This window comes from Trachypithecus francoisi, unplaced genomic scaffold, assembly GCF_009764315.1.
Source record: "Trachypithecus francoisi isolate TF-2019V2 unplaced genomic scaffold, Tfra_2.0 Lachesis_group2, whole genome shotgun sequence".
In the NCBI taxonomy this organism is placed as follows: domain Eukaryota; kingdom Metazoa; phylum Chordata; class Mammalia; order Primates; family Cercopithecidae; genus Trachypithecus; species Trachypithecus francoisi.
The window spans coordinates 136,776,738-136,786,670 of record NW_022681465.1 but is presented as its reverse complement, the minus strand read 5'-3'; the positions used below and the strand labels follow the sequence as shown (position 1 = coordinate 136,786,670).

The window sequence follows — 9,933 nt, the reverse complement described above, 5'->3', positions numbered from 1 at the left end:
TGTTCATAGAGTTGGTAATAGATGCTGCTTTTTATCCCAAATGATCTCTCCCCATGGCTCCCCCTACCCTGGCCCTCCCCAGAAACTACCTCCCCTGCCCTCCTCATGATCCAGCAACTGAAAGGCTAATGCCGAGAACAGCAAAGGGCCTCTAGAACATGGCTCCAGAGCTGTTGCTGTGCCTATTCTTCTCAGAACAGAAGGGATGGAGGATGTCCTGATCAGGTTGTTACATATTTTTATTATTACCCCTACTTATGAGTAAATAATCAGTGATGCCCTGGTTTCTCTAAAGACAATTTTGTGTCAGAGACCACTGATGATAAAAACAGGATGGGTACTATGAGAAAACAAAGCCCAAGTGACAAGCTGGGATGCTATAGGTCACATCCATTTCATCAGGTGGCACATTGAGAGCCACCTTGACCACTTTGGTTTCTCTGGAACAAGCATCTTTGGCAGGAACCCAGCAGCAAAACAAACTGGAGTCGTGAGGGGTGATTATCTTGCAACCACTGCTTGCCACATTATCTCAAGAGCGATGCTTAGGATCCTGAAAACACCCTGCCTGGGGTGGATAGTACAACATTTAGAAAGACATAGAGTTGGTGCCATTCTTCCTCTTCATCTACAACTCCAATAGATATGTCCCTTTTCCCCTTTAAGAAATGTGGCATTTAGGGTATTTAATTTAATTGGGTGGATTGGGTAGAAGTAGAATAAGTTGTTTTTCCCTGTTGTTAATTCTGCTAGGTAACCAGGGACCAATTGGAACAAAACCAAATCTGATTTATCAAAGATAACATCTGTTAGCGTGTTTTCTTCTTCCAGCCTTTTTTCTATGCACATAAATATAAATAAGTAGCTATACTTTTACAAAATTGGAATTATCATGTTTTATATCGTTTGTATTCTATTGTTTATACTTAACATTATATGGAAAGCAATGGCCAAATCATTAAGTATTCTTCTAGGACAGGATATTTAGTGTTTATATAATGTTTTATCACGGGGCTACATCAACATTGATTTAACACTTTTATTTTGGACATTTAGGCAATTTTCAATTTTTTATTAATATAAGTAACTGTATAATGAATAGTCACATCTTCTCACACATTCTTTCCTTAGAATAAGGCATCTCAGCTTCAGAGACACTCCTTTTTAGTTCATATGCCAACTCTTCTTCTTAGTTGCCACCATTAGGTTTAATTTCCCCCACAGCTTTTTTTATGATCTCTGGACTAAGCACCTCTTGAAGTATCTCTGAACTCTCAGAAGCTTTATAGAAATAATCTGGAAGCTGAGCAGCAGCTCTAGTTCCTGTGCACGTCTGATTTACAGATTTCCTAGACATGGGGCAGATAACGGCCATTGCTGATGGCTCCATAGTTTATAGGGGTAGTGTAAGCACCTAATACGAGATAGAATATTTTTTCCCTTGGCCTACTGCTATCCTCCTCCTCCCTCTCTCTGCTCTTCCTCCTTCTCCTCCTTCTCCTTCTTCTCTCCTTCTCCCCTTCTCTCCTCCTCCTCCTCCTTCTTCTCTTCTTCTTCCTCCTCCTCCTCCTCCTCCTCCTCCTCCTCCTCTTCTTCTTCTTCCTTCTTCTTCTTCTTCTTCCTTCTTCTTCCTCCTCCTCCTCCTCCTCCTCCTCTTCTTCTCTTCTTCTTCTTCTTCTTCTTCTTCTTCTTCTTCTTCTTCCCCTTCTTCTTCTTCTTCCCCTTCTTCTTCTTCTTTTTCTCTCTCTCTCTCTCTCCCCCCGCCCCCCCATCATCTTTCTCGCTCTCTCTCTGGAAAAGACAGATTGGCATAACCTGAGTCAGATACTCATATCTGGATCCATAAGGCCAGATAAGGTGGGTTACATTTAAGAAATATTGCAACTTCTATAATCCTATGCATAATGGGAACAAGAAGAAATTCTGAGAAAATAGTGACTGGGCAAACAAGGGAACAGGGTCCAAAATAATTGGGTTTAGTAAGGCAGGGTTCTAATCTATGGTCTGCCAGAAACTTGCTGAGTCACTCAGTCTCCTTTGCTAGGACTCAATGTGCTCCTCTTTGAAATAACACAGTTGGCTGGGCATGGTGGTGCATGTATGTAATCCCAGCACTTTGGGAGGTTGAGGTGGGAGGATCTCTTAAATTCAGGAGTTTGGGACCAGCCCGGGCAACATGGTGAAAGCCCATCTCTGCCAAAAACAAACAAACGAAGAAAAATTAGCCAGGTATGGTGACATGCACCTGGGAGGCTGAGGTGGGATGGATGATCAGCTGAGCCTGGGAGGTCAAGGTTGCAGTGAGTCATGCTTATGCCACTGCACTCCAGCCTAAGTGACAAAGTGAGACCCAATCTCAAAAAAAAAAAAAAAAAAGACACACAGTTGGCCTGATTGATTCCCAGATTCCCTCTAGGTTCCTCAGTTTGTTAGTGGTAAAGCTGAGGTTCCAAACTACAGCTTCTGTCTCATGACATATCTCTTCCAGCTAGCAGCCTTCTCGAGTCCATGCTGTTCTTTGTGATGAGTTCCCTGGCTTCCACCTCTGCTCCACCAGGCCAGAATGAAGACATTGACCTTTGCAGTTAACTTCCAAGAAAGATGTGTGTGTTTCTTGCTTTATGCTGTAGGTGAAATATGAGTAAATGGGATTTGGGGTAGTTTTTCCCTGCTGACTCTGTAATTGCGTTGTGATTCCAGAACTCTTTTTCCTTTACAGAGTGTGAGATATTGGAAAGCCCTTAGAAGTCATTTAGTCTAGGAGTTATTAATCTGGATTCTGTGAACCTCTGAGATCTGGGAACACACTGAAATTAGAGGAAGAATGTGTATATGTATATTTTTGATTTGATAGAGGAGATCAATTTTTAAAGCCAGCTTATTTTTAACTGAGATACAATTAAGATCTTAAAATGTACAGATTAAATATTCCATTTGATAAGTTTCCACAAATATATAACTTGAGCATCCATCATCCAAAACAGGACCTAAAACATTTCCATCACACCAAAGACACAACCCTTGTGTCACTTTCTAGTCAATCCTCCCCTGCCCCCTATTCCCCCAGCAACCACTTTCTGACTTCTATTTAATATGATCATAGTTTATTTTTTTTCTTGTTTTAGAATTGCATGTGAATGGAACTGTACAATTTTTGCTTTTTTGTCTTGCATCTTTTACCCAACATATTTTTTTGTAAAAAGACTTACATTTTTTAGATCAGTTTTAGATTCACAGCAAAATTAAGAGGAAAGTACAGATATTTTCCACACACCTCCTTCCCCCAGACATGTTATCAACATCCAGCACCAGAATGGTACATTTGTTATAATTAATGAACCTACATTGACACATCATTATCATTCAAAGCCAATAGTTTACATTAGGGTTCACTCTTAGTGTTGTACATCCTTGCCAGCATTTGATGCTGTCAGTGTTCCAGATTTTGGCTATTTTAGTAGATGTGTAGTAGTATCTTATTTTAATTTACATTTTCCTGACCAAATATCATGTGGAGCATCTTTTCATGTGCTTATTTGCCATGTTTATATTTTCTTTTGTGAGGTGTCTGTCGAAGCCTTTGGCCCATTTTAGAATCAGGTCATTTGGACAAATGAATAATGACATATATTCAGCATTATAGTATAATACAAGGTAGTTTCACTACCCTAAAAATCCTGTGTGCTCTGCCTGTTCATCCATCCCTCCCCTGTAATCCTTAGCAACCACTAATCTTTTTACTTCCTCCAGAGTCTTGCCTTTTCCAGAATGTCATGTAGCTGGAATCACACAGTGTGTAGCCTTCTCAGTTTGGCTTCTTTCACTGAGTAATAGACATTGAGGTTTCCTCTTTGTCTTTTTATGGCTTGAGTGGTTCATTTCTTTTTAGTGCTGAGTAATATTCCATTGTCTGGATGTACTGAAGTTTATCTATTTACCTACCGAAGGACATCTTCCTTGCTTCCAAGTTTTGGCAATTACGAATAAAGCTGCTGTAAACATCCACATGCAGGTTTTTTTGGGGTCTTAACTCCCTTGGATAAATACTAAGCAGTGTCATAGCTGGATCAGGTGGTAAGAATATGTTGTGTTGTGTAAGAAACCACCAAACTGCCTTCCCAAGTGGCTATACCATTTTGCATTCCCATCAGCAATAAATGAGATTACTGCTGCTCCATATCCTTGCCAGCATTTGGTGTTATCAGTGTTCCAGATTTTGGCCATTCTAGTAGGTGTGTAGTAGTATCTTATTGTTTTAATTTACTTTTTCCTGACCAAATATGATGTGGAGCATTTTTTCTTGTGCTTATTGGCCATGTTTATATTTTCTTTTGTGAGGTGTCTATTAAAGCCTTTGGCCCATTTTAAAATCAGGTAGTTCATTTACTTATTGTTGCATTTTAAGAGTTATTTGTATATTTTGGATAACATTCCTTTATCAGATGTGTCTTTTGCAAATATTTTCTCTCAGTCTATGGCTTGTCTTCTTATTCTCTTGACAGTTTTGTTTGAAGAGCAGAAGTTTTCAATTTTAGTGAAACTTATTAATGATTTCTTTCATGGATTGTGCCCTTGGTGATGTACCAAAAAAGTCATCGCATACCTAAGTTCATCTAGGTTTTCTCCTATGTTATTTTCTAGGAGTTTAATAGTTTTGCATTTTATAGTTAGGACTATGATCCATTTTGAGTGAATTTTTGTGAAGGCTGTAAGGTCTGGGTCCAAATTCTTCCCCCCCTTTTTTTTTTTTGGCATGCAGAAGTCCAGTTGTTCCAGCACCATTTGTTCCATTTGTTGAAAAAACTATATTTGCTTCATTGTATTGCCTTTGCTTCTTTGTCAAAGATCAATTAACTATATTATGTGAATCTATTCACTGTATCTATATGGTCTCTCTATTCTAATACATTGGTCTATTTGTCTGTTCTTTTGCCAATACCACATTGTCTTGATTACTGTGGTCTTATAGTAAGTCTTGAAGTTGGGTAGTTTCAGTCTTATGACTTTGTTCTTCTCCTTCAATATTATGTTTGCCATTGTATTATTATTATTTTTTTGCCTCTCTATATAAACTTTAGAGTCAGTTTGTCAATACAAAATAACTTGTTGAAATTTTGATTTGAATTGCATTGAATGGATAGATCAGTTTGGGAAGAACTGACATCTTTACGATATTCAGTCTTCCTATCCATGAACATAAAATATCTCTCCATTTACTTAGTTCCCCTTTGATCTTGTTCATCAGAGTTTTGTAGTTTTCATCATGTAGATCTTATACATATTTTGTTAGGTTTATACCTATTTCATTTGTTAAGGGGTAATGTAAGTGGTATTGTGCTTTCAATTTTGAATATCACTTATTCACTATTGCTACATAGGAAACCAATTTACTTTTGTATACTAACCTTGTATCCTGCAAGTTTATACTATACTCACTTATTAGTTCCAGGACATTTTTCTGTTGTTGGTTAAAACAAAATTTCTGGACTTACCCTCCCCTTCCCACCGTGCCGGCCTGCGCGCGCAGATGTGCGCGCTCCGCCCTTGGCCTTCTGCACTGTAATTGGTTGGCGTCTCTGGGAGGGATTTGAAACTTGGCGGTTAAAGCTCCGGCGGTGACAGGGCGGCCGGAGACCCCGGTTGAACGGGGAAGGGACATTTAGTTTGAGACGGTGCTGAGATAGGATCATGAAGGAAGAGGTGAAGGGAATTCCTGTAAGAGTGGCACTGCGTTGTCGCCCTCTGGTCCCCAAAGAGATTAGCGAGGGCTGCCAGATGTGCCTTTCCTTCGTGCCCGGGGAGCCTCAGGTGGTGGTTGGTACTGATAAATCCTTCACCTACGATTTTGTGTTTGACCCCTCTACTGAACAGGAAGAAGTCTTCAATACAGCAATAGCGCCGCTCATAAAAGGTGTATTTAAAGGATATAATGCAACGGTCCTGGCCTATGGGCAGACTGGCTCTGGAAAAACGTATTCAATGGGAGGTGCATACACCACAGAGCAGGAGAATGAACCAACAGTTGGCATTATTCCTAGGGTAATACAACTGCTCTTCAAAGAAATTGATAAAAAGAGTGACTTTGAGTTTACTCTGAAAGTGTCTTACTTAGAGATTTACAATGAAGAAATTTTGGATCTTCTATGCCCATCTCGTGAGAAAGCTCAAATAAATATACGGGAGGATCCTAAGGAAGGTATAAAGATTGTGGGACTCACTGAGAAGACTGTTTTAGTTGCCTTGGATACTGTTTCCTGTTTGGAGCAGGGCAACAACTCTAGGACTGTGGCCTCCACAGCTATGAACTCCCAGTCGTCCCGATCTCATGCCATCTTTACTATCTCCCTAGAACAAAGAAAGAAAAGTGACAAGAATAGCAGCTTTCGCTCCAAGCTGCATCTCGTAGACCTCGCTGGATCAGAAAGACAGAAGAAAACCAAGGCTGAAGGGGATCGTCCAAAAGAGGGTATTAATATTAACCGAGGCCTCCTATGCTTGGGAAATGTAATCAGTGCTCTTAGAGATGACAAAAAGGGTGGCTTTGTGCCCTATAGAGATCCCAAGTTAACTCGACTGCTTCAAGATTCTCTAGGAGGTAATAGCCACACTCTTATGATAGCCTGTGTGAGTCCTGCTGACTCCAATCTAGAGGAAACATTAAGTACCCTTCATTATGCTGACAGAGCAAGAAAAATCAAGAACAAACCTATTGTTAATATTGATCCCCACACAGCTGAACTTAATCATCTAAAGCAACAGGTACAACAGCTACAAGTCTTGTTGCTACAAGCCCATGGAGGTACCCTGCCTGGATCTATAAATGCAGAACCATCAGAGAATCTACAATCCCTGATGGAGAAGAATCAGTCCCTGGTAGAGGAAAATGAAAAATTAAGTCGTGGTCTGAGCGAGGCAGCTGGTCAGACAGCCCAGATGTTGGAGAGGATCATTTTGACAGAGCAAGTGAATGAAAAACTGAACGCCAAGCTAGAAGAGCTCAGGCAGCATGTGGCCTGCAAACTGGATCTTCAAAAGCTAGTGGAGACTTTGGAAGACCAGGAATTAAAAGAAAATGTAGAGATAATTTGTAACCTGCAGCAACTGATTACCCAGTTATCAGACGAAACGGTTGCTTGCATGGCTGCAACCATAGATACTGTGGTGGAACACAAAGCTCAAGTGGAAACCAGTCCAGAGATGAGCAAGTCTTCTGACGCTTTTACCACTCAGCATGCTCTCCATCAAGCTCAGTTGTCTAAGGAGGTGGCTGAATTGAATAACGCCCTAGCACTGAAAGAAGCCCTAGTTAGGAAGATGACTCAGAACAACAGCCAACTACAGCCCATTCAGTTTCAATACCAGGATAACATAAAAAATCTAGAATTAGAAGCCAGCAATCTGCAAAAGGAAAAGGAAGAATTGGTTCTCGGACTTCAGACAGCAAAGAAGGATGTCAACCACGCCAAGTTGAGTGAGCGCTGCCGCAAACGTCTCCAGGAGCTGGAGGGTCAAATAGCTCATCTGAAGAAGAAGCTGAATGAGCAGTCCAAACTTCTGAAACTAAAGGAATCCACAGAACATACTGTCTCCAAGCTGAACCAGGAGATACGGATGATGAAAAACCAGCGGGTACAGTTAATGCGTCAAATGAAAGAGGATGCTGAGAAGTTTAGACAGTGGAAGCAGAAAAAAGACAAAGAAGTAATACAGTTAAAAGAACGAGACTGTAAGAGGCAATATGAGCTGCTCAAACTTGAAAGAAACTTCCAGAAACAATCCAGTGTGCTCAGACGTAAAACAGAGGAGGCAGCAGCTGCCAACAAGCATCTCAAGGATGCTCTCCAGAAACAACGAGAGTTCACAGATAAGCGGAAAGAGACTCAGAGCCATGGAATGGAAGGCACTGCAGCTCGAGTGAGGAATTGGCTTGGAAAGGAAATTGAGGTTATGGTTAGTACTGAGGAAGCCAAACACCATCTGAATGACCTCCTTGAAGATAGAAAGATCCTGGCTCAGGATGTGGTTCAACTCAAAGAAAAAAAGGAATCTCAGGAGAATCCACCTCCTAAACTCCGGAAGCGTACATTCTCCCTTACTGAGGTGAATGGTCAAGTTTTGGAGTCAGAAAATTGTATTACAAAGCAGATTGAAAGCCTAGAGACTGAAATGGAACTCAGGAGTGCTCAGATTGCTGACCTACAGCAGAAGCTGCTAGATGCAGAAAGTGAAGACAGGCCAAAACAATGCTGGGAGAATATTGCCACCATTCTGGAAGCCAAGTGTGCCCTGAAATATTTGATTGGAGAGCTGATCTCCTCTAAAATACATGTCACCAAACTTGAAAACAGCCTGAGACAGAGCAAGGCCAGCTGTGCTGACATGCAGAAGATGCTGTTTGAGGAACAAAATCATTTTTCTGAGACAGAGACAGAGTTACAAGCTGAGCTGATCAGAATGGAGCAACAGCACCAAGAGAAGGTGCTATACCTTCTCAGCCAGCTGCAGCAAAGTCAAATAGCAGAGAAGCAGTTAGAGGAGTCATTCAGTGAAAAGGAACAGCAGCTACTGAGCACACTGCAGTGTAAGGATGAAGAACTTGAGAAGATGCGAGAAGTGTGTGAGCAAAATCAGCAACTTCTCCAAGAGAATGAAATCATCAAGCAGAAACTGACCCTCCTTCAGGTAACCAGCAGAGAGAAACATCTTCCTAATGATACCCTTCTATCTCCAGACTCTTCTTTTGAATATATCCCACCTAAGCCAAAACCTTCTCGTGTTAAGGAAAAGTTCCTGGAACAAAGCATGGACATCGAGGATCTAAAATATTGTTCAGAACATTCTGTGGATGATCATGAGGATGGTGATGGTGATGGTGACAGTGATGAGGGGGATGATGAGGAATGGAAGCCAACAAAATTAGTTAAGGTGTCCAGGAAGAACATCCAGGGGTGTTCCTGCAAGGGCTGGTGTGGGAACAAGCAGTGTGGGTGCAGGAAGCAAAAGTCAGACTGTGGTGTGGACTGTAGCTGTGACCCCACAAAGTGTCGGAACCGCCAGCGAGGCAAGGATGGCTTGGGCAATGTTGAATGGACTCAGGATTCTGAAGGCTCCTTCAAACTGGAGGATCCTACCGAGGTGACCCCAGGACTGAGCTTCTTTAACCCTGTCTGTGCCACCCCCAGTAGCAAGATCCTGAAAGAGATGTGTGACATGGAGGAGGTGCTGTCAAAGAAGACTGCTCCAGCTCCCTCCTCTTTTGACCTCCCAGAATTGAAACATGGAGCAACAGAATACCAACAAAATAAGGCTCCAGGGAAGAAAAAGAAACAAGCTCTGGCCAGCAACACCAGCTTCTTCTCTGGCTGCTCCCCTATCAAAGAAGAAGCCCACTGAAGTTGGAGTCATCATCTCTACCTCCAGTCTGTGTAAAGATAGAGGAAAAGATTGGAGTTACGCTGCCACAAGTCAAAGGATGCCAAGGAATACCAGGAACTACCAGAAGCTAGGGGAGAAGAGTGGAACAAATTTTCCTTTGGGCTTGCCATAGAAACCAACCCTGCCAACACGTTGATTTCATATTTTCATCCTCTGGAACAGTAAGAGAATAAATTTCTGTTGTTTCAAGCCTCCCAGACATGTCATTTGTTATGGCAGCCCTGGGAAACAGAGTTTCTTTGGCCCAATTGGGTCCAATGTCCACCTTGTGCATTCATCTGGTTTGGCTATGGCCTGGGTGGAGGGGTCAAGCCAGATGCTCTGCAGAAGAATCTCTAAGGGGATGTAGAAGGAGCAGGCAAATTGATGAATAGATATAATAATCTTTTTTTTTTGTGCTTCCTTATAACCAGAGGTGTCTGTGGGTACCTAGCAGTGACCAGAGGGAACAGCAGGACTCTAGATATAGTTCCTAATCATTAGTACTTTAGGAACAAC

The 9,933-nt window shown here is 41.7% G+C and overlaps 1 protein-coding gene across 2 annotated transcripts; it reads left to right on the top strand.

Moving 5' to 3' along the window:
* The first annotated feature begins 5,534 nt into the window (after positions 1-5,534).
* KIF4B (kinesin family member 4B) lies at positions 5,535-9,619 on the top strand. 2 transcript variants are annotated; one of them, XM_033180499.1, is made up of 2 exons: positions 5,536-5,700; positions 5,872-9,619. In XM_033180499.1, the coding sequence occupies exons 1-2, from the start codon at positions 5,689-5,691 to the stop codon at positions 9,391-9,393; spliced, it is 3,534 nt and encodes a 1,177-aa protein (XP_033036390.1). In that variant the 5' UTR covers positions 5,536-5,688; the 3' UTR covers positions 9,394-9,619. The 2 variants fall into 2 exon arrangements, with proteins under 2 accessions (XP_033036389.1, XP_033036390.1); XM_033180498.1 differs by having other exon boundaries at positions 5,535-9,619.
* Positions 9,620-9,933: the final 314 nt, after the last annotated feature.